This window comes from Echinops telfairi, unplaced genomic scaffold (assembly GCF_000313985.2).
Source record: "Echinops telfairi isolate 266 unplaced genomic scaffold, ASM31398v2 ScPeMD7_26;HRSCAF=91, whole genome shotgun sequence".
In the NCBI taxonomy this organism is placed as follows: Eukaryota; Metazoa; Chordata; class Mammalia; order Afrosoricida; family Tenrecidae; genus Echinops; species Echinops telfairi.
Window position 1 is genome coordinate 5,817,369 of NW_022103923.1, and position 25,476 is coordinate 5,842,844.

At 39.3% G+C, this 25,476-nt stretch overlaps 2 protein-coding genes across 10 annotated transcripts in view; one reads left to right on the plus strand and one right to left on the minus strand.

Moving 5' to 3' along the window:
- Positions 1–25,476, minus strand: part of CASK (calcium/calmodulin dependent serine protein kinase) — a 512,028-nt gene that overhangs the window by 129,272 nt on the left and 357,280 nt on the right. For all 9 annotated transcript variants that reach the window (XM_004714576.3, XM_045289402.1, XM_045289401.1 and 6 more), the window contains exons 6-7: positions 10,112–10,214; positions 3,533–3,708 (exon numbers count right to left, since the gene is read on the minus strand). In XM_004714576.3, coding sequence (XP_004714633.1) covers positions 3,533–3,708; positions 10,112–10,214 — 279 coding nt within the window. The remainder of the gene's footprint in view (positions 1–3,532; positions 3,709–10,111; positions 10,215–25,476) is intronic.
- The window catches only part of GPR34 (G protein-coupled receptor 34), a 7,743-nt gene continuing 4,159 nt past the window's right edge, over positions 21,893–25,476 (plus strand). Inside the window, exons 1-2 of the mRNA XM_013007726.3 lie at positions 21,893–21,982; positions 22,820–22,912. The gene's annotated coding sequence lies outside the window, so the exon portion shown is untranslated. The remainder of the gene's footprint in view (positions 21,983–22,819; positions 22,913–25,476) is intronic.

A 25,476-nucleotide genomic window follows, 5' to 3' on the forward strand; every position in this document is an offset into this window, starting at 1 on the left:
TTCTAAGTAGATAATTTCAATCGGTTCCCCATTTCTCCCTCTTTTCCCCCCACCTTCCCCTACCCTCATGGTACAATTACTCCCATTACTGTTCCTGAGGGGTTTATCTGTCCCAGATTCTGTGTGTCGTAAGATCTAATCTGTACCCGTGTACATTCTCTGGTCTGGTCGGATTTTTAAGGTAGAACTGGGGTCATGATAGTGGGGAGGAGGAAGCATTAAAGAACTAGAGGAATGTTGTATGTTTCATAGGTGCGATACTGCGCCCTGGCTTGCTTGTCCCTTTTGTGACCCTTCTGTGAGGGGCTGTCCAGTTGTCTACAGATGGGATTTGGGTCTCCATTCTGACCCCCCTCGTTCGCATAAAAATGGTTGTTTGTTTTGGGTCTTCTGATGCCTGATACCTGGTCCCATTGAAACCTCGTGATCACATGGGTTGGTGTGCTTCTTCCATGTGGGCTTTATTGCTTCCCGCCTAGATGGCTGCTTATTTAACTTCAAGCCTTTAAGACTCAGATGCTATATCTTGTAATAGCCAGGAACCATTAGCTTTCTTCACCACATTAGCTTATTTTGTCTTAAGCAACTGTGTTGGAAAGATGAGCATTACAGAATGCCAGATTATTAGAACAAAGTGTTTTTGTGTTGAGGGAGGACTTGAGTAGAGGCCCAGTGTGTTCACAAGATTTGAAGCTGGGGGCTTATAAAAACCAAAAAAACCCAAGCTCACTGCCGTTGAGTTGATTCTGACTTATCGCTACTATTTTGTTTGAAAATTTCCATAATGAAAAATTATCAAATAATACCCCCAGTTTTATCCCTGATGGTAGAGCACTTCAAACTAAGCTACTTTTCACAAGTGTTATGTTTGATCAGACAAGGTAAAGAGTAAATAAGGAATTAACCTAGAGGTTTCTAGACCTTAAGTATGGAAATTGTAACATAGCTGCCACCACCCATCTGACTTACTCTAATACCAAGAATAGAAAAAAATTTAAAAATCTAATTTTTAGACTTGTTTGTGTATACTCTCCATGTATCTTACCAAGAAACAAAAATAACTATTCAATGTTTTAAAAATAGACAAAATCACATATCAGAGGCTCTTGGAATAAAGTACATTGCCTTGGAAACCAGGAAGTTAGCAAATGAATAAACACGAGGGAATAATTCTATTATTAGCAAGTGCTTGTAACTCAAAAAGGCAGGTGGAAGATTTTATTGTACAGTACTTATATCACAAATTGCTGAGAGGATTAAATGATTTAACATACGGGAAATGCCTAAAACAGTTCCTGGCACATATCAAGTGCTATGTTCGCTATTATTCTTGCTGTTATTATTAAGAGGATGCATTAATAATCTTATTTAGTTTTATATGTTAGTATCTGTGATTTTCCTTGGAAAAATGCAACCAGAAAACCATGGCTATGTATTTGTGATAGCTACTCATAATTTTCAGGAATTGTAAGGAGATGATTACTTACAGGCAGTTTCCTGAGACATTTGGACACCTCAGTGGCCAACTGACTCTAAGAGAAGCAGAAACACCTACACTGTAAACACCTCTCTCGGTTAGGAGTTTGGGATCATCTTAATCCAAACAAAATCAAAGAAATGTAATCTATAAAATGATAGTGACACTGACAAAGCATCATTATATCCAGAAAAAAATATAAGTATAAACCATTCAGTTGTAGCTTAAAAAAAGGCTGCACAGCCCCCTGTTCATTTTCTTAACTTTCCCCTCCCAAAGCCAATATAAAATTCTAACATTACTGAGGATTTTAAAAAGGAAATTTCATGGTCTCACAGTTTGGGAGTCTAATGTATATCAACCTGTGTTTTGTTTCATGTAGTCAGTTATGGCTAAAACAGAAACCATGATTCTGGTGACCAGGAAGGAAGTTGAGGTTTTAGTAATACAGGGAGGAAAAAGAATTTCCTCAATATCAACTGCCCTGAACTGGTATCCAGACACACATTATGCCATGATTCCCATATGCAGCAACATATCAGGGAGCTTCAAAAAGGGTATGGAAAAATAAAATAGAAAAATAATGGATTTTTTTCCTCACACTTTTTGAAGCCTACTTGTATTCCTGGTCAGCTAGACATAAGTGCCCAAACCTCTAACCAGAGCTGGGGTAGTGGCATCAAGTATACGTTTATTTATTTTCATGAAGTCCTTAAACTGCTTTAATATAGTCATTGACAATGCCAGTGATAATTTAAAATTATGTTGATTATTAAAAAACAATTTTTAGTGCAACTCCCTCTTGTGCTCTCTTTCTCTATATATATACAATGTAAAAAATGCTGTTTTAATACTTTTTTATCTCACAATTAAGTGGCATTAATTACATTCACAATAATGTACAACTATCACCACTATTTCCAAAGTTTCTCATCACCCCCAAACAGAATCTCTCTACCTATTAAGCAGACTTTTAGTTTGTTTTATTAAAATAATTTAAGTGATCATTTACTGATCACAAATCTGTGGTTTCCAATCCACAGTAGCTAAAGAATCTGAATCATGACGAATGGCTCTAAATTAATTATGAAATGCTTTGATTATACTGGCATTTCAGTTTATTCTGGATTATAAATGGCATATTTGTAGGTTGCGCTGGCTGAATGCTGAAAATACAATACGAAGTGTGGAAAAGCTAAACAAGTAAAGGCTATGTGAGACTAAATTCAGAGTTGGATAAACAATGACTAAAATTGAATGGATAAAATTTCCCTTTTAAGTTTACAAATTACCATATATACTAGAATATAAGCCGACCTGAATCTTGGCCGAGACACTTAATTTTACCACAAAAATGCATTAAAAATGTGCTGGGGAAAAAAAAACCCACCCTCGGCTTATACACGAGTACATACGGTAAGCAAGAAGCTTTAAAAAAATGAAGCACGTCTCAAATGACACAAAGAAATTCCTTTTGTAGCTTAACCTGAATGAATGCATTTGGACACCAGACAGCTTACTGAAGGTCAAATTCTACCACAATAGCTAACAAGGATCAGACCAAATTCTTTCACTCAACTAGAGTTGGGCTTTGTGAGCATCTTATACTTGGAAGGCCCATGACTCCGAAGCTGGGTTCTTGCATGTGGGGAACAGTGACACACACACAGCTAGTGTTTGGTTTGGCTGCTGCACCAAAGACAACTAGGGTATTTCAAATATCAAGATAAAGTTGGAATGCAAAGAGCTGGTGTAAATGTTAGCTGCTGCCTGGAAAGACGGAAGAGGGAAAGGCAGGGCAATGGTTGTTCCGAACACAGTCTTTCTCCATCACTCGCCCGATAGCTGAGCTAATGGCAGTTCGGAAATGTATCTGACGTCTATGCTGTTAAACAAATCAGTGACATAAGAAACGACCATTTCTCTGACTGGGTACCCATAAGCATTAATCAATAAGCAATCCAGAAATAGAGAGTGACTTAAAAAACAAACGAACATTTTCCCCCCATAATAATTGAATCTCAATGACAAAAGAAAACATTCGTAATCCATTACCTTATATTTTCCTTTAATAATGCCTTCAAACAACCTTTCCTTGGTTCCATAAAAAGGCAGACAACCACTCAGCAGAATGAAAAGGATCACGCCACAGCCCCAGACATCGACGGGTTTTCCATAAGGCTCTCTTTTGACCACTTCGGGGGCCATAAAATGAGGTGTTCCAACACGTCCTACATGGAAAACAACAGCATTAAGGAAAATGTCTACAGAAAATGGATTTTCCATGTGCAAACAAAACACAATAAAACGATAACATGCCGAATGAACAGCTTAACCATATAAATATCCTCTCATCACCTCTCAATTCCCCCTAAAACCAAGTTTACAGAAGGAAAAGAAAAACACATTTAATCCTCTTGAAAATAAGGGCAGGTACTTGGTTTTCTAACAGACCTAGTCCCTATTGAATTCAGCAGAATACATAACTATTATTTATACATTTCTTGCTTCATGAAGTACTTTAAGATTTTGAACCTTCCACATGTTTGAAGATCAATAAAAATATGCAGCAGAGACAGGTGGGCCAGGCAGCAGGCAGTCTGTGACTGTCCAGCGAAGAGTTGGGGAAGGCCTGGCCTGGGCAAAGGCAGAGGCACCAGCATGGAGAGGAAGGGGCAGAAGGGGGGAAGAATCTGGGAAAAAAATACTTTTGACTACCAAGTGGAAATTCCTAACTTAAAGTGAATGCTGACCACTTGCATTTGAAATGCAAATTTGAATATGAAACATTAGAAAGGAACAACAAAGCCCTAAAACCCAAAGCTATTGCCATCAAGTTTTCCAAGGCTGTAAATCTTTACAGAAGATAGCCTTTGGTAGCGTAGATGATGGGTGTGAACTTTGTAGTTAGTAGTCCAACACTCACCGAGCTCATTGGGAATTAACAATAGTTAGTGATATTGTTATAAGAGGATTGTTTAGCTTCCTAATGTAAAAATTTGCAAAGAATGAAAGCAAATAAGTGACATAAACCAAAACAAAATTATGAAGCTCTTCTTATTCAAACCTCATTAGTGTTCTTCAAAGAGGTTTTTGCTTTTCACACATCAAAACTAGGTTTCTGGAAGGCATCTGGTATCAGTGATTTGCACACTAATAGCTTCTAGGCATACCTTGCCTGCACTTCGCAGATATTACACTGTTTACAAATTGAAGGTTTGTGGCAACCCTGACTGGAATAAGTCTATGAGTCCCATGTTTTCTAACAACATGTGGTCACTTTGGGTCTCTGCATCACGTGTTGGTAATTCTCACAATATTCCAAACCTTTTCATTCAAAATTTCCACAACTTTTTGAAGTCCCCTCGCAGCCTACAGTATAGTGTCAACATAACCTGCATAAGCACTGGGAAACAGAACTGTTCACATCTGCCCTGTTATGACGCTCACTTTGTTACAGTATTCACTTCATTGTGATGGCCTGTGGTATCATGGGGGGCTTGGAACCAAACCAGCAATATCTCTGAGGTATGTGTGTACTTTTTAACATGGCTTAACCCCCAAAGGATTCTTTTCCTCTACCGTGGAATGCAAGGTTTGTATCCTGTACGGAAATTATGGTGGGAGAGGACACTGCCCCACACTTGGCAACTCTTCCAACTGTACACGTATGTAGGTCCAGCGGGCATGCTTATCGATCACATTATACTGAGATTAGGACAATTTTATTTTGAAGGTTACACAATACTTTATCTCACTGCCATTGCGTCAATTTTGACTCACAGAGACCCTAAGGACAGTAGAATTGCTCCCCTTTGGGTTTCCGAGGCTGGAAGTCTCTATGGGAACAGAAAGTCTTGTGGGTTTTTTTTTTCTCTCCTTAGAACAGGCTGGCGGGTTTGAACTGTTGACCTTGAGTGAGCAGCCCAATGCATAACCCGCTATGCTACCAAGTCTCTTTTATCTAGAACTCTGACTAGCAACCTTAGAGACTCTTGTCCAGCAAAAGAGATGAGAACATAAATCCTGCTAGGTGCTGCAGTGGTTACGCTTTGGGCTGCAACTCACAAGGCCAGCAGTTTGAAACCACCACATGCTCTGAGGGAGAAAGACAGGGATTTCTACTCCCACAAAGAGTTATAGTCTAGGAAACCCACAGAGGCAGTTCTACCCTGTCCTATAGCCTCCTACTATGAGTCAGCATTGACTCGATGGCAGTGCGTTGGGTTTTGGAGTGATTATCAAACTTGGTAGGGCTACGGAAGGATAAAGCAGCATCAGCCTGTGGGTTAGCCTGAGGTGCCTTTGCCACAGACCATCATGGTTCTTGCTGTCACGCCACTCCCACCTGTGTTTCCCTCTCCTAGTGAAGTGCAGGGCCGATTACAGTTCAGGGTTCAGAGAGTGAAAATATTTGCATGAAAAATATACTATCCTTGTATATCTGTCAAATCTCTGTACTAGTTCAAAAGACTGGGTGCCAGGGCATTATTTTTCTTTCTGTCCACTTTGCTTCCTCAAGTAATATAAAGAAACAGAACTAATGAGAAGCCAAGCCTCCTATTTCATTAACAGTGTGAACACTGAAGGGCCACTGGAGAATCAGCTTTGTTCTGAGGGACTAGGAGCTAGCAGGAGATGGGGAAACCAGAGCCAGATCTCTGAGCCCCAGCCAGGGGAGGGCTAGTTGCTTGTTCAAATGATACTTTAGAACCCAACTTAAATGCTACCACTTTCCACACAAGAAAGGGCCAAGCATCTCAAAATGGGAGGCTGACTCTGGAAAAGTCCAGAGCCACCAGGGCTAGTTGCAGCCACCCACAGGAGGTTCCCCCCATTTGTCTTTACTGAAGACTGGCTCCCTTTACTAGAGAATAAGTATTCAGTCTTGGAGGAGATGCGTGTTTTGGTGGTTCAGAGTTTGAACTGTACGATAGGACCTACAAGAATGATCTTTTGACTTCGTGCAGATCAGTAGAATATGAAAAGATCTGGATTTAATCTTTGACACAGACCAACTTCCCTAAACTGTTAACTACTTTTCCTTCTTTGTGACCACTTGACTTTTATGACTTTAACCACAAAATTTTAAGAACAGGAAACCCATTACTGAACCATATTAAATGCCATTGCTTACAAGATACATCTGATGCCTATTTACATAGTCAAATGTTAGAGTTTGATAATATAATAAAACCTTATTACCTAGAATCTCAGGGAGAAAGCTGTTCTGAATAAATATATTTTCAATAGTTTACAGCCTTGCATCTTTATAGACTCAAGCCATTTTACTGTAATGATTTTGGATGGCTATTTTTCTAAGGTTTTTGACTTCTTTTGTTACACAGGATGCTACACAGAATTTAACCTTTTCTTGATGACTCAGAATTGTCATTTTGACTGTCAAGTCAAAAGAACAGAGAACACCCTTGGGAACTTCACAGGTGGACTTCTTTAGTAATAAAAGCCCGCTGTGTTTTCCAAGTTTGGGAGTTTGCATAATCGCTAATTTTTCCTGTCAGGTTTTCCTTCCTTTTCTCATATTAAGCTTGTCCCAGGTCCAACTTCTTTTAATTTATTGCTTTTAATCTGCTACTAACTGGAAAATGATTAGCAATCAGACTCATTCATTTAGCAAAGCTTGCTAGGTCCTATCCACTTTGCTAACTGCTGTGGCCATCAGGAGGGCTAGTAGTGCTTCCCTTGGTTCTCACAAAGCTCACAGTCTTTGGTATGGGTTATAGTTCCATGAGTCAAATGCCATGTAGAGGTACGTAGCGGCCTGGAAGAGAAGAAGAAATGGCCTGCTTTAAGAGTAGATGGTTCTTCTCTTAGTTTGTCTTCAAGAAGAAGAGGTGTTACTCAGACAGGTAAAATGGTGAAGGGCAGTATAACCGGAATGCAAGTACAAGGTGCTGCGGAACACAAATCTTTGAAAACTGTTGGACTGGGGTGCTGTAGATATCTACTTGAGAACATCACCAATGCTTTGAAGGGCAGGAGTGGCTGTAATTACTATCACAATGGTTGTCTATAGGTTCCTATGTGTATTCTGGATAAGCAAGTTTTTCCCAGTAGTAGAGTTTGAGACAGGAGAATTATAACGACATTAAGATATCCGATATAAATGATCGAAATAATTAAATAACCTAAGCTTTTATATGGCACATTAGAAAGAAAGTGCTTTTTACTTGGAGGACTGGGTGATCAAAGATTCCAAATGACAGGAAAATGGCTTTCTGTTTTAAAGTAGACTACTTTCAAAAGTCCCTTAAACAACAGGAGAGCTTTCCCTAAGATCAATCATTTCTCTTTTATTACCTTATGTATTTTTTAAGACATTGCGATACTCAGAAGTAATTCCTTCAAGACTCTAAGGAAGGATATATTTTTAAAATGACAGTAATTTGAAACTATTTTCAATTCTAGAAGCACTGAGATAAATAATTTTGAATGACACACTGTAGATTCAAAATTAACTTTCAAAATACAGAACTGGGGGGAAGATCCCTAGACTTTAGGAAAATATATTAACAAGGAAAAAACATCCAGATAAATCTAATAACTTTAATTTTTCCCCTTTAGTCAACATGCATTTATAAAATATGATACCCATGACATTTTGAATACTAATAGATACAGTTGCAGATCCATAGAAACAGGTCATTATACAGAGCTGTTTTATAACAGGCATTTCCATTTTCATTTCATCTGTCAATCTTGGGAATGTGATCATCAGAAATGATTTGTTATAATTGTGTAGTCTTAACACAAAGGTGTTAATACTGGGATTGAGAGATTAGTAGAAACAGCTATTTAAAAACAAACCTGTCTTTATTTTAGTTGACTATAAGATTAATGTGAGTCAGCAGTGTTAGGTGATTATTCAAAAAGTTAATATAATGTGATGAGCCTGAAAGAAATGTAAGACCCAGCATAAAAGAAGAGATAACCCCATGCTATAAGGTCCAGTATTTCTGATGTTCAGTTCTGACTTCATACTTTGTGGACAGCAAGGAGACACTGAATCAGTTTCTAAGAGGAAGGGTTAAATCAACACAGGAAGGTTCGTTTTCATAAGAAACTCAGAGGTACATCACAGTTATCTTCGAACATGTACATGGCTATAGCATGTGGAAGGATTACACTGTCCTCAGTGGCTCCAAAAATCAGAATTAGGACTACTGGGTGGAGGTTATAAGAAGATAATACAAAGACAAACTTTTCAACACTTAAGGAGCTTTCTAAAAATGGAATGAACTGTCCAGGGAGATATAGTGAATTCTTTGCCATTTGAGAAACTAAATTAGAGCTTAACCTTTTGGGGAAAGTTTTATGGGAGAATTCAATTACTAGCTATCAGATTGGAGATATAGTTAGTTGAGTGAAAGGGAAGGCAAAAATAAAATTGAAAAAAATGTTGGTTGTATATGTCTGCTTATAGATATACGCATCCTCCAGAACCTCTGTGGGCTCCCTCAATCTCTAACAGAATAACAAACCACAGTAAGTATCTATAAAGAAAAGACTGAAGACATTAAGTTTCCTTTGAAAATCCTGAGATCCTTCAACGATCCTATAGTTATTATGCTTTACTATCTGACCCTTTAGCTTTCCAATCCTTACTCAAATTTTGAATTTCATCTCACTCACTGTCATCCAGTCGCTGTTGCCTCATAGTGACCCTATAGAGCAGGGTAGAACTGCCCTTGTGGGTTTCCGAGACTGTAGCTTTATGGAAGAAGAAATCCCAGTCTTTCTCCATTGGAGCAGCTAACTGCTGACCTTGCAGTTAGCAGCTCAATTTGATTAGGAAAAATAATAAGCATTCTGTGAAACTCAACTTGTAGTTTCTTTCATTTTTTTGGAATATTTAAGTTGAAGACAATGCAAAACTATAAGAGAATTTAAATACAATTTTAGAGAGCACTGGGGTGAGATCATGATTTAATGTACAGACCTATGACCCATGGCTCCTATTATAGAAGATGGTCTATAATTTAAGCTATATAAGGGAATAAATGACCTGAAATACCTTGGTAACAGATTGCTATTTTGGGGTTTATCATTTGTCAGGTATTTGCATTTAATAACAGTACGTATTCCTGAAAGGTGATATGCTTTAAAAGAGTGTTGTTATTTTCCACATTTTCCCTTTCTATGAAGACTAACAGGACTGGTTGATAAGAAAAGGCAATAATGAAAAGACTGATAGTTTTTGGAATTAAGGACAATGTACTGGGGTAAACCTAAACACTAAAACTAAAACCAGGGTAGCAATTATGAGTTGGAATCTTAAAGTAAACTAATAAATAAGCCCCAATACTTGAATCTATAACTAGCATCCATCGCTAAACACTAGTGAAAAGTTTCTATTCTTTTTTTGGAGCCATGGGAATTTTCTAATGATGTATTCATTGGAATAGACAGAGTCTCCATTCTTAAAGGACTAGTTATGATTATAGAGTTATCATATTCAAAACTAAATCTACAGGATGGCATTGGGGGGGCGGGGAAAGTATCAGGGGAAGGGTAGGATGCAGTATGAAATACTGAGAGGTTGGGCTAATATTTTGTTTTAAATTTTACACCAACCTAAAAATGCCCAGGTTTTGAAGGAAAAAAAAGTCTTACCTCCAGCCACAAGTCCAGACTCCCCCAATTGAATAGCTACCCCAAAGCCCCCAAGTTTAACAGGTGCTGAGTTTTCCTTGGAGGCGAGAAGAACACAGTGTGGCTGAAAAGGAAAACAAACGAACAAACAAACAAACAAAAAGAAACCCAGAGATAAGGATTAACTGAACATCAACAATTCAATTTATACAAAACCAAGTAAGAAGACCAAATACCAACACATTAGAAAACAACTTCTGGAGTAATTTGGGATGCTAAATGACTGCATTTGAACCTCGTTCCCAGAGAATCCAAGGCTTTACCAGGACATTGGGCATACCTTTTCTCTCGAGGGGAGGGGTGGATAAAATAAGCAAATAAACCCAAATCAGTTGTCATCAAGTCAATGCCAACTCAGGAGAAGCCCAGTTATTGGGGAGGAGAACTGTGCTGTCTTCAATGGCTGTGGCATTTTGGAAACAGATCGCCAGGCTTTTCTTCTGAGGTATCTTTGGGTGGATTTAAATCGCCAACCTTTCAGAGTTTACACCCAGCCCAGAGACTCTGGGCCTGCCCTAGTGCAGGCCAAAGATAGCGTCCATGAGAAATAACTTGCTTGACAAAACCCAAAATCCAAATCCATGGCCGCTAAGTCGATTCTGACTCATAGCTACCATATAGAGAGTTTTCAAGGCTATAAATCTTTATGGGAACAGAGAATTTCATCTTTCTCCCCAAAAGCGGCTGGTGGGGTTGAACTGTTGATCTTGCAGTTAGCAATCCAAGCTGTAAATATCACAAACTTCACAGCAACAAGGAGGGTTTCTTCGTAGGAACTTGTCCTTTGTATCTGTATTTTTCTGGGACTGTGTTGGGGTTGGTGCCAGGAAAGGAATTACTTGTGAGAACCTTTGGCCAAATGACATCTAATACTATCCTCCGCGATATGACTATAATTATGTATTGTTCACTCTGAATATATTGGCTAGTAAAACAGGCAAGCCTTCTTCAGGCATGGAGAATAAAAATATTTTTATTTATGCCTTATGCTTTCTCACTCACAAAATGACAGGATTTTAGTTCAGGTTTAGCCTACATGATACCAAAACAAACAAATACCCATTATCATTAAGTTGATTCGGACTCATAGAAACCCTACAGGCCAGAGAAGAACTACTCCATTGGATTTCCAAGGCACACCTTCACCTTTCTCCCACAGTGTAGCTGGTTGGTTTGAACTGCTAACTCTCCGATTAGCAGCCAACTGCTTAACCACTATGCCTCCAGGGCTCCTTCCTCCATAAGAGGGTATGAAAAAAACCCAAACCCTGCTTAGTAAAATCCCCAAGTGATGCACACAGAGCAATGTTTATTGAAGATACAAGGAAGTGGGAGGGGAGCCTTAGTTCACCCAACTGAAAGCATCAAGAGTCTAACTTGGAAGCTATTCTTTTTGTCCAAAGATGTTTAAAGACCTTTACAATAGAAGCTAGCACCAAGAAAGAAGAATCTTAAATTTAAGCATGTTTAGGAGTGTATGTGAGTGAATGTGAGTGTATGAGAAAGTGGGAAAGCTAGAATACAAGAACGAATAGGCAGCAATCTGCAGCATGACATACAGGAGCTCGAGCCTGTTGAGGAGCAACAGACCTTACCGAAATCAACTGATAAAGACTGCTCAGTGAGAACTTTAAGTTGGTTCAAGTAGAGACCGATGTCAAGAAAATTAGAAAGCAACACCCCAGTTAGGGAAGTCTGGGAAGGCTTCTCTGACTGGGTAATAACTGAATGAAAGTGTGGGCCAGGTGGATTTGGGCAGGAAACCCAACGGTCCAGAGGTATGAGGAGGGCCGGGAACAGTAAGGAAGCCAGTGTGTGTCTGGGAAGGTATAAAGAAGGGGGGAAGAGTGGTGACGAATGTAATTCCAGAAATGATCACTTTTGTCGTTATTGTCTAGGGCAGCGTTGCCCAAAATGGTAGACATCACCCTCTGCGGGGGTGGGGGTCACTGGGATGATCCAGGGGGTCCACAAACGCAGGCACCTACACTTTACCCTGGGATTATGGGCTATAGTATAAACGTTTTTAATTGCTAGGGTGTGCTGAGTAAACGTTTGCTTTTCCCTGAAAAGCGGGGTGGTAGGTCAAATAAGTTTGGGACTCTTTGGTCTAGGGCCTTGAAGGCATGATCAGAACTCTGAATTGGTTATGGGGTGTGAGTGAAAGAGGTATGACTACTAAGTTTTTGTTCTGAGTAAGTGAATGAAAACGAAGATGCACATTACTGGTTTAATATGAGAGAAATCTTAGCAGACATGTACGAAGGGAAGCTGGGATTGGGGATATAACTTTGGGAATCAGCAGCATACAGATGGTATTTACAGGCAAGGTAGTGAATGGAATTGCTTATGGTATGAGTACTGATACAGAAGAGGGCAAGAGTTGTGCCTTGGGGCACATCGCTATTAGCGATCAGGAAGATGAGAGTAATCGAGGCAAAGGAAACAATGGTTGACAGTGAAGTAGGAGAAAAATCAAGGGCGTTTGGTGTGCTAGAGCCAAAGAAAGAAGCTTTTTCAAGAAGTTATGATTATTAGTGTCCAACGCGACTAAAAGGCCATTTAAGAGGAGAACTAAGAACTGACCATTAGATTTGGCAACTTGGAAGTCACTGGTGACTTGGATAAGAGCGGTTTTGATCGTATGATAGTGATAGAAATCCTCATTGGGCCAAGTCTAAGAGAGCGAAAGGGAAGAGGAGATGTGGAGATAGTAAATGCAGATAACTTTCAAAATTGTACTGTACGCAGAATGTGGAGATGAGATGTAGCTGAAAGAGAATACAGAGCCATGGAAATTTCCCTTTTAACCTTTTCACATCCCCCAGTGGAGAAGAGCGATGCGTACAATACCGCGTGCTACCCTTCTGCCACTCCTGTTCATCTAGCTCCAACTATTTTTTTTTTTGCAGCAGCATTTTACAACAGATCATCTTTTCAGTTTGCCTGTGAATAGTTTCAGATTTCTAATGGAGAAAAGGCCTTAAAAACTAACCATACACAAAAAAACACACAACAAAACCTGACCACAATATCATTTTCATATCCAATAACATGAACACTAATCCTTGAATAGCATCTATTTTCCCTGACAGTTCTCAAAATGCCTTTTCATAGGTGGCTCATTTAAAATGGGATCCTATACTGTATCTGATGGCTATGTCTTTTAAATCTCTCTTACGCTTTAACTGCTCACCCGTCTGTACCTGTTTTCCAATGTTCATTCTATTGGTTTACAATACTGGGTACTTTCCTTGGTGGAATCCCCTACTGTCTGGACTTGGTTAATGCTGATGGTACCCTTAAGGGTGGCATTTAACATATTCCTTAGTCCCTTATATTTCCTGTAAATTGGTAGTTAGATCTAGAAGCTTGATTTGATTCAGATTTAATATTAGTTTTTGGTAATAATACTTCATAGGTGGTATATCTATTATATCACATCAAGAATAACCATATCTGGTTGTGCTACTTTTAGTGATAGGATGGGGGGTTCAGGTGTTGTCTATGTGATCCATCATTCCTAAGCTCTATATGTATCAACTTTTCACTCAATGATTTTAGCAGCCATTGATGCCTAAATCCGAAATTAATGGTTGCAAAATAGAGATCTTCCTCAACATTTTATAATAAGTTTCAAACATACAGAAACTCAAAGAATTACATAGAAAGTAGCCATATACCCTATCTAGATTTATTAATGAACATTTTGTGACATTTGCTTTATCATATATCTGCCTATTCATCTCTCTATCCAACTATCAACCTATTTTACTATTTTTAAATCATTTTATTGGGGACTTGTACAGCTCATATCACAATCCATACATGCATCCATTGTGTCAAGCACATTTGTACATATGTTTCCTTCATCATTTTCAAAACATTTTCTATCTACTTGAGCCCTTGGTATCAGCCCCTCATTTACTTCCTTCCCTCCCCCACCCTCCCTTCCTCATGAACCCTTGAAAATTTATAAATTATTATTTTTTTCATGTATTTTATTCTTTTATGTACTTCAAAGGAAATTGTAGCCATCAATAGCTTTCACCCTTCCACTGTAGCACACAAATCATTAAATAGAGTTTAATGTTTTGTTTACAGTTCTTGCTAAAGGTAAAATTTACAGACTGTGAAACACACAAATCTTAAAAGTACCATTGGAGAGTTTGAACAAATGCACACATTGGTACAAATCAAATTCCTCTTAAGATATTATTGCTATTCCAGAAAGCACTCATCACTTTCCCATTCAACGACTACTTCCTGCAGTGCAAACCACGATTTCTACACCGTATACTTGTCTGTAATAGAACTTCATGTAAGGGAACCTGTGCAGTACACGTTCTTTTATGCAAGGTTTCTTTCTGTAAGCATAATGTTTCTAAGTCACCCAGGTTGTGTGCTCGGTAGTTCATTCCTTCTTATTGCCAAGTACATTCCATGGTTTAACTACACCAGAATGTGTCCGTTCTCTGGCTGATAAACATTGGGGCTGTTTCCAGTTTGGGGATATTATGAACAAAGCAGTTATGAACTACTTCCAGAAAAACAAATTGGTTTCTAGACAATTCAAAAGGTGACCAATATTAAAGGGGTAATTTTTATGCATTGTAAAAATAGATTTTTATCTATTTGATGTTGAATCAACTTCAGTCTTTTTACAAATTGCTAAATTGTTCTAGTTTGGGCCAGTGGAAGCCCTTTTAGGTCAGCTCTTATGCCCTTTTGCTGTACTTTCAAGCCTACCAAGATGCTCCAGACCAATCTTGTTCCTTTCCTGTCCCACATCTGGAATCAGCTATTTCTCCAAGCAGCCTGATACTTTGGGGCAGGAAAAAGTATTTAAACGAAAGATCTGGCTTAACATTGCTTCTCAGACTTTTGGGTGGAGAGAACCAAAGAATATCTATTTCTTTCAGAAGGAGAAAAATAAACCAGGAATTTGCATGGGTGTTTTTCCCTATTTCATTACAGAGCCTTTACTTCTTTGAATTTGGAAGTAAACTTGGTGCCTAGTGCCAACTTTCTCATTTGATTTACCCTTGTGTATGTATATATGTTTTAAAATAACATCATTGCTAGTAACAATACCATTGTATGCTGTTTAAGGTTTTTAAAGATCCCCCCCTTAGACTATATCTCACTAGGTATACCCAATTAGAATACGGTTTTATTGTTTAAAACAGGGGTCCTCACACTTTTTAAATAGGGGTCCAGTTCACTGTCCCTCAGACCCATTGGAGGGCCGGACTATAGTTTTTTAAAAAAACTAGGAACAAATTCCTATGCATACTGCACATATCTTATTTTGAAGTAAAAAACAAAACGGGGCAAAAACATGCGGCGGGCCAGATAAATGTCCTCGGTGGCCCGCATGTGGCCCGCAGGCCGTAGTTTGAGGACGCCTGGTTTAAAAAAAAGTCGAAATCAGTGAATCTATGCGACTATAAATAAGTCAATTTAAAAAATAAAGAAGTGGTGGAGAAAGAAAGCATTTCCTTAAGTAGCAAACCAAAAAACAAAGAATAAATGACGAAATGAGGAAAACACCTTTTGGCAAGTATAATCTTATATATGATTCAAGGAAGAATCCCCGATGGATGCTAACCAGTGGGTGGAAGTGGGAAGCATAAGAGGATTTTTATGAATTCTCAAAGTAGCTCCCATAGGATACGCATTACTGTATTTTTCACAAGTAACATGCCCATGTAAATAATGTACACATACACAGTATGAAGAGAAATGATGAAATGCTGTAGAAAGAAGCTCTGCAATAGTCTGCCACGTTACACACATCCTGTGACATTTCCAGAAGGGAATTTCAGACCCATTCACCTTCACTCAGTAGTCCACAAATGTTCCTCTTGAGCATATGTGTAAAATGAAAGTGTAAGTCATGGCGGGAGTCTGGTAGTCGCTCAGTAAGGAGAAGTAACTTGAAAGTGTTTGAGAGTTCCTTGGAGCTGGTGGGAATGGGCAGAGGTTTGGGTGGAGGGCTGCAAGGCTGGCTTTGAGCACGGGCTGGTCCCGTGGCGGCAGGTGCAGCTGCTCATGTACACCCAGGTCTCAAGGAACCAGTCACACATGAAGCAAGTGGCAGGACAGTGCAGGTGTGGGCCACCACCCAGTCACTTGGACACATCTTTTCCAAGTGAGGGACTTTTGATCTCCCTGTGCCTATGGCGGTTATGCTTGCCCTGTGGCATCTGTGCAGGTAGGAGATTCAAACGGCTTAAGGATGGAACCTGGGTGGCCGTGGCTGTCTGAGTGGCCTCCTGTTCACCACAGGCTGTGCAGACTTGCAAACCTCGTGGGCTGGGGCTGGCTGCCCTGGTGAGGGCTATTTCTGGGGCAGAAAAAGTGATTTCTTCCTGCATTAGAGACATTTTGCAGAGGAGGGAAGAAACCCTGCCAGGAGTGGGGCTCATTTAGAAACTTGAGGGTAGTCTGGTGAGGGCCTGATGCTGGGAACCAAAGCTATGTGTCAATAGAAGCCACGATGAAGACTTACCATTAAATCTCTTGGACAGGAGGGGAGTGTGGAGAGAGAGAGGAGGAGGAAAGGAGGAAATTGAAGTCAGCAACATATAAAAATATTGGTTTAATGAGCTTATGAAAATCATGTGTAAGGATTACACAGTATAAAACCCCGTATAATACATACGCTATTTCTGTAAAAATCTAGTCACTACAAAGGGTAAAATAATAATTTCACAGGGGAGAAACCTGGCAGACACTACCATCAAAGTTACATGGCTGGTAATAGCAGATGTTTCTTGATATGATGACTGAGCATAACTCAGCAACACTACTGTGGTATTCCTGTATAGCATATACACAGATCTCATCATAAGGAAGAAGTCCCTGGGGATGCAATACGTTAATACAGCGGTTCTCAACCTGTGGGTCACGAACACTTTGGGCATCGAATAACCCTTTCTCAGGGGTCATCTGATTCATAATAGTAGCAAAATTACAGTTATGAAGTAGCAACGAAAATAATGTTATGGTTGGGGGGATCACCACAACATGAGGAACTGTATTAAAGGGTCGCGCCATTAGGAAGGTTGAGAATCACTGCGTTAATACATTCAGATGCTAACCAAAAGGTTGGTGGCTTGAGTCCACCAAAAAGTACCGTGGAAGAAAGGCCTGGTGATGTACTTCAGGCAAACAAAAATCAGTCACTGAAATCCTATGGAATTCATTTTGACATTCATACGGTCACCATGAGTTGGAATCAACTCAGTGGCAACTGGTTGATTTGGCCTCAACTCACTGCCATAATTATGAGTCATAACTCTAGGACAGGGTAGAACTGGCTCTGAGTTTCTGAGACTGTGATGTTTTTATGGGAGTAGAAAGCCCTGTCTTTCTCCTACAGAGCGGCTGGTGGTTTTAAACTACTGACACTGTGGTTCGCAGCCTGATGTATAACCAATATGCCATCATGGTGGTTGGTTTGGTAATCATGAAGAAACATCAGACAAACCAAATGGAAGAACATGCTACAATATAACCGGTCTGTTTTGTTCTAAACACTCCATATCATGAAACACAAAGAAGAATTACACTCAGGTAGTGTTTCACATAAAGGAAACTAAAGAGATGGCACTGTGTTAGGCTGCTAGCTATGAGGTTGGCAATTCAAACACACCAGACACTGTACAGGAGAAAGATGAAGCTATCTATTCACACAAAGATTTACTGCTTCTGACATTGGGCCTCCACTCAAGTACTCCCTCAACGCAAGAATACTTTCTTCTATTAAATTGGCATTCTATGATGCTCACCTTCCCGACACAACCACTGAAGACAAAGCGGGTGAATAAGCAAATGTGGTGAAGAAAGCTGATGGTGCCCGGCTATCAAAAGATATAGCGTCTGGGGTCTTAAAAGCTTGCAGGTAAACAAGCGGCCATCTAGCTCAGAAGCAACAAAGCCCACATGGAACAACATATCAGCCTGTGTGATCACGAGGTGTCTAAGGGATCACTGAAGACAAATGGGTGCATAAGCAAATGTGGCGAAGAAAGCTGATGGTGCCCGGCTATCAAAAAGTATAGCGTCTGGGGTCTTAAAGGCTTAAAGGTAATCAAGCGGCCATCAAGCTCAGAAGCAACAAAGCCCACATGGAAGAAGCACACCAGCCTATGCAACCACGAGGTGTCGAAGGGATCAGGTATAAGGCATCATCAGAACAAAACAATCTTACCATAGTGAATGATGGGGGGAGTGCAGAGTGGAGACCCAAAGCCCACTAGTAGGCCATTGGAGAGCCCCTTGCAGAGGGGTCTCGGGGAGGAGATGAGCGAGTCAGGGTGCGACGTAACAACGATGAAAAATACAACTTTCCTCTAGTTCCTAAATGTTTACTCCCAGCTCCCACTACCATGACTCAAATTCGACCTTGCAAGTCTGGCTAGACCAGAGAATGTACACTGGTACAGATAGGAACTGAAAATACAGGGAATCCAGGGCGGATGATCCCTACAGGACCAGTGGTGTGAGTGGCGAAACAGGGAGGGTAGAGGGAGAGTGGGTAGGAAAGAGGGAACCAATGACAAGGAACTATATGTGACCTCCTCCCTGGGGGATGGACAACAGAAAAGTGGGTGAAGGGAGACGTTGGACAGGGCAAGATATGACAAAATAACAATTTATAAACTATCAAGGGCTCATGGGAGAGGGGGGAGCGGGGAGGGAGGGGAAAAATGAGGACCTAATGTCGGGGGTTTAAGTGGAGAGCAAATGTTTTGAGAATGATGTACAAAATGTGCTTTATACAATTGATGTGTGTATGGATTGCGATAATAGTTGTATGAGCCCCTAATAAAATGTTTAAAAAAAAAAGATTTACTGCTTCTAAAATCCTATATAGGATTACTATGAGTTACAATTGACTCGATAATAGTGGCTAAAGAGATTTAACAACTATATACATGATATTACTTCTTGGTTGCTTTATATTATTAGGATAATTGAAAAATTTGAAGAAGGCTAATAGATTAGATTATTATACAATTTCATTATTAATTACCTGATTTTAATAATTGTACTGTGGTTATATAATTCCCTATTTTTAGGAAATAAAAGGATAGATGAATAAAGGGAATGAAAGACTGGGAAAGAAAAAATATAGTAAAATATTCACATGTGGGAAAACTGAGTGAAGGCATTTGGAATTCTTTGTAATATTTTTGGAAATTTTTCTTGAACTCTCTATATAAAAATATAACTTTAATATGACTGAAAATAATGCATTTCCTTATGGCTATGCTTTCAATTTGTTATAGAGTGAGGCTCATTTGTTTCAATTAGATGTTTTTTCGCTGAATTTGCTTTTAAAAATACATCCCACATTTACATAAGTCTAAATTCAAAACCATAAAACAAAACCATTAAAGAGAAGTCTAACTTTTGCTTCTGCTCTCCTTCCACTGGTAACTATTTTTATTCATTTTGGGTCTGTCCTATTTTTGGGGGGGGGCGGGGAGTAAGGCACAAATATTAAAAACTTTCATATAACAATATGTATTTTATATGACTACATAGCAGTACCTTAGAGTCCTGGTGGTGCTGTGACATAAGATGAGGCTGTCTGCTCCCATCAAGATTTACCACGTGACTTTGCCTTACAGTTTCTCTAAGAGTGTGAGCCATTTGGGTGGGGACTGGGGTGGGGGTTGGGATATTCAGGGAGTTTTTGTTTTGTGTGCCAAGGGGAATGATGCACGGGAGAGATGGGAAGGAATCTGCCCAGTCAATGAAGGGGATGGGCCTAGTGGCAAGAGAAGGCAGGGCACAGGACAACGGTAGACGCAAGTAGATGTGGAGGCAGGCAGATGAGGAAGTTCTCCTGCTTTTGTTTTCTCAGTGAAATAAAAAGTGATCATCAGCTGTGATTGCGAAGGAGAGAGAGGGGGCGGCTGGCAGTTTGAGAAGTGTGAAGGTGTGAAAAAAATCTCATCAAAGAGTAAGAGACTTGGTAAGGGCAGTGGTTCTCGTACATTAGCATCTGAGTCACACAGATTGCTGGACTTCACCCACAGCATTTCTGGCTTATGCACCAAGATGAGCTCAAGCAAGCGCTCTTCTAAATTCTAAGTGATGTTGCTGCTGCTGCTTTGGGAGCCATACTTGGTGAACCACTGGCCTAGAGAAATAGAAGAGGGATATTGGGCAGCCCATTTAAAGTTTGTGGCCGTGCATTTGAAGCAACAGCAATCAGCATGACCGTGTGTCCCTCTTGTTAGGTGTGGAGCGGGTGGAGGGCTGGGGTTTAGATAGAAGGAGGGCAGGGATATCAGTAAACATGATTTCTTAATTCTGTTACTTCTACCTTTAGATACATCGAAAGCTGAAGACACCACAAAGGAGAACGGAGCATAGCGAGGGGAAGAGGCTATGAAGGAATGGGCTCAGAACACAGAGACAGAAAGTAGAAAGCTCAGAATGAAGAGGAGAAAGCTGGTGAAAGGGAAGAACTAGGAAAGGATTATATGAGCTGATCACATTCAAGTCTGGTAGTGGTTCTGCTGACTCACACCGAGGAAAAAAAGAAAGAAAAAACATGGCCACGAGGGCACTACAGATGAAAGCAGAATTGGTATTTTGAAGAAGGATTAGCTTAGGTGTATAAAATAACTAGCATAATATAGAAAAAAAGGGAAGAGTTTTAGACAAGTTTTTAGGAAATAAAAGGCTGATAGGTTAACACCTATTTAGTCATTAAAAAAAAATCCCCTGCCAGACCAATACAGTAGAAGCTCTAAGGGGGGAAGGAAGAGCTGTAAACTATTTTATTCTGTAATTTAAAAAATTCTAACTCCTGAGTCATATGTATTGCAAACTAAAAGCTCTGAAGACTATGGTGTTTGGAAGAGTATCCACAAATCATTAGAATATCAGCTAAAGCCCAATGAGTAAAAAGTTATTTAGCCTAAAAGTAAGCAAGGCTGCAGTGTAACAAGTATGGGTTGGATTAAAACTAACTGTTCTTCATTTGAAATGACAACAAAAAAGGGGAAATGGCATTAATCTGCAGGGCCAGCAGTTACATAAGTGGCCAGAGAATGGTTCAATATTGGATTGGGAGCACAATAAAAATTGCAGAAGTTTTTCTTTATTTCCTCCACAATATAGGAGCTATTTTAATTTACTTGGCAGAGTTTATTATAGTGATAAAAAGGCAAGAATACCATCACAAATCTCATCTAATTCTAATATCACAGCACTTTTAGAAAATAAATCTAAGATCTTAAGGGATATGTGGAAATATACAACACAGTATAGATCAAATAAACCAACTTACACATATAATTCAAGAATAAAATATTTTCCATCTAAGTTACTGGAATGTCATTTTATGTGCCTAATTTAATTTCCACAAGCATCCCAGGAAGAAACAGAAATTCAGTGAAATAGCCCATATACCATATGGCATCATGTCCTAGAAAACACTTATTTTTGTTTAGAATTCTTTTTGGGGGGAGAGAGTGAAGGAAAACGTTCCACTACAGCCAAGTTGAAAGGCAGTTATTCATAAAAAAGATAAAATTTTCTAATCCTAAGTGATGACTGATTTTAAACATCATGTTTGTTGGATGGTGGTAGGGAGTCTTAAAATTTTCAAGGAGTCTGAGAGTTATCACAAGAAAAAGGGGGGAAAAATGACCAACACGTGTGAATATAAAACAGAAGAAAACCCCAACCAATTGCACAACGACCGGATGAAGGAGCCCAGATGACACGACCGACCGAGACAAGCCTGTGTCTAGGGAAGTTTGGGGTTCAGCTCCTTTGGCTTCATTCAGAAGAGCCTGAACTGTGAGTATTCCTTGATCTCAGCTTAAGAAATGATCCTTTATTTCCACTATCATCTGATTATCTGACATTAAAAGTGAAACTTGATTCATGGTGATAAGGCTGCTCTATATTTTGCTTTTACAACAACTAAGTAAAATGGTTCTAAGTCAGTCAGACGGTGGTTAAATATTGGAATGAGAGCCAAAACAAAAACTGCAGAATCCCTTCATTCTTTTATTTAAACTATGGGGACCTTTAAAATTTACTTGGCAGAGCTTAGCATAGTGATAAAATGGAGAGAATACCAGTACAGATCTCATCTAATTCCAAAATTATAATGCCATCTGGGGTGCCACCTTTGCCTTGGCTTAAATGAGGTTGAGGTTGTGTCCCTTCAGTTATTTTAAGAACTCTAAGCCATCAAGGTTATTTAACTGTCTACTGTCCACAGTCACCTTGCTTATACGGTATTTTGTACATTGCTATAGAGATGCACCGGTCTACTTAAATCCATTAAAAGTTATTTGCACATGCAATGCATTTTATTTACAATGTATTCTAAATTATCTGTAACTGTTTAACTTTATTAAGCTATTCTGTCTCCCTATATTCAATTAAGGTATTTTATTTATTATGTTGCTATTATTTATGGCAATTAGCAAACCAATTAAATTTTATAGCTGTTGCTTCAGAAGTAAATAGGGTGGCTATTATGGGAAAGCAAGAATGAAATGCAATTTATTCCATTCAACTAAACGTCTTTTAAAAAATCTTTTGGACACAAATAAATTTATAATGAAACATACTATTCATATTACTCCCAAAGTAATTTGCATTCAATTTTCATTCCGTCTGCAGCGTTTAATGCAGTTTTACAAACATGACCTGAATGATTCATTCATTATCACGTCAAACTGAAAGCGGTGAAAAGTTGCTACTATTATCAAATAGGTATGTATTTTAACATAGCAATGTGATGCTTTCACAACCATACTGTATTTAAAGTGTCTGCTCTTTTGGGCCACAGAGAATCTGTTAGACCCTACCCTCCAGCGCAGTAGCCAATACGCTCTTATATGAGCCATTAAAAAAAAAGTCTGGTGGGGTGGTGGTGGGTAAAAGGCATCAATGAAACAGGGCTTTTAATTTTATAATCTACCAAGCAACAGTGCTGAAACAAAAACAACAAAAACTTACCATTTTCTATGAGAAAACCATTGCAACCACTTAATATAGCACATGTGTCACCTGTCATGTCTACTGGGGAATTACTATGTAAATACAGTGGTTTATTTCTTGTCTTTATTGGTGATTCCTGACATAATCAAAGAAGCTCTTTTCAAAACAGCAATAAATGGTCTTAAGAATAATAACTGATGGACACATTGTAATGTGCCAACTACCTTCTAAAATCCAAACCTACTGCCAAGGGTCAATTTTAACTCCAAGCCACCCTTTAGAGGGTTTCCAGGGCTGGAAATCTTTATGGGAGCCTTATCTTTTTCCCAAGGAGCAGCTGGTGGGTTTGAATTGCCAGCCTTATGGTCTGCAGTCCAATTCTTACCGTTATACCTAGAACAAAATCTAATCTATTAATTTGCTAGTAAACAATTAAACGCTACCCACAGTTCTAGATGATGACTATCATTTTAAACAGATGCATTATTTTCACTTTATACTGCTAACTTCGAGATTTAAGACAAAATAAAAAATGCTTACTATTAATATCTTTCACAATTATTTATTTGTTTTATTTGAAATTCAGACAGAGGCAAATGGTTTTAGGATATGTACTCTGTGCTAACAGCTTATTAGAAACATCTTAATTCTGGCTATCAGGATTAGACATGAAATTTGGCAAGATGCTCTTAGGAATATGCTGAACATTCTGATAAAAGTTTTGGGATTCTAAAAACTGAATCTGTTCACTTACTCTAAACAATACATAAAATAAAAAGATTAATGCATTTCCAAAAGAAGTAAATAATTTCCCCAAAAAGTAAATTAATGCATTTCCCAAAGAAGAATTAATGCATTTCCCAAAGAAGTAAAGAATACATAAAATAAAAAGATTAATGCATTTCCCAAAAAGTAAATCCCAAAGAAGTAAACCTTATATAAAGTTTCCGAAGCTGGAAATCTTTACCAAGAAGGTAGTTTCTTCTTTCACCCACAGAGCAGTTGGTGGGTTTGAACCAATGACCTTGCAGTTAGGAGTCCAACTCTTACCTGATAGCACTACCAGAGCTCCTAAGTAGTAAATAAAGGGCATGATCTTTTCTTAAAGTTGCCAATATGGGTCACGGTAAATGAATCATGCCAAAGCACTGCTCCCGTAACTCAGCGCTGAGAAAGAAAATGCTTAGTGATAAGGAAAAGTGAGGTTTGGGGAAAAGGATCATGGGCCCTTCTTAGTCAGGCAGATCTGAGTCCTAACTTGGGCACTGCCATGTAAGAGCTGTGTGGCCCTAGGTCAAGCGTCACAGCCTCTTAATCTTTCATTACCTCTTTTGTAATACCTGCTTGACAAATTTATTGACTGGGTTACACAAATGAAGTTATATACATGCGCTTAACACAGTGTCTGATACATTAAACCCACTGCCATCAAATAGATTTCCATTCATAACGACCTTATATGGGGTTTCTGAGGCTATAGGAACAAATCATCTAAACTTTCTCCTGTGGAGCTACTGCTGGATTTGAACATTCCATCTTGTGGTTAACTGTCCGATACTTACTCAACAAAGCCGCTAGAGCACCATGTCTGGTACACTTTAAAAAGCTGCCACTGAGTTGATTTCGACTCATAGTGACCCTGTAGGACAGAGTAGAACTGCCCCCGTGGGCTTCCAAGACTTGAAATCTTTAGAGAAGTATACAGCTTCATCATTCTTTTCCAGAGAGACTGGTGGATTCAAACTGCTGACCTTGTGGTTCGCAGAGTAATGCATAACTCACTGTACCCTCTAGAGTTCCTGGTCTGATGGCCTGGTATACAGTAAGTGCTAAATAAACAACGGTTAACGGGTTGGTCATCCAGCTCAGGGTTCAATTCTGACAGCACATTAGAATTCTAGAGGAGCTTTCAAAGAAAACCATTGCCCATTCCAGACCAATCAAATGAGAATGTCTGGGGATGAAGCCAAGAATGTATCTTTCAAAAGGCCTCGAAGGGATTCTAATATGCAGCCAGGGTTGAAAACCACGGTGAAACCCTCCTACAAAGTACCCAATTGGTGGCAGTCTGGAAAAGCAGCAAATAGATCCGTCCATTCTAAAAACGCATTTCCTTAAAAGGAGGCAACAGCTGTCTCTGCAATTTCTCCTCACTGCCCTTGTTCTGTTTTCTGAAGACACATGTAATAAACTGAAACTAGGGTCTTGTGAAGCACTCACATCTCTCTAGGGCAGTGGTTCTCAACCTGTGGGTTGCGACCCCTTTGGGGGTCGAACAACCCTTTCACAGGGTTGCCTGATTCATAACAGTAGCAAAATGATAGTTATGAAGTAGC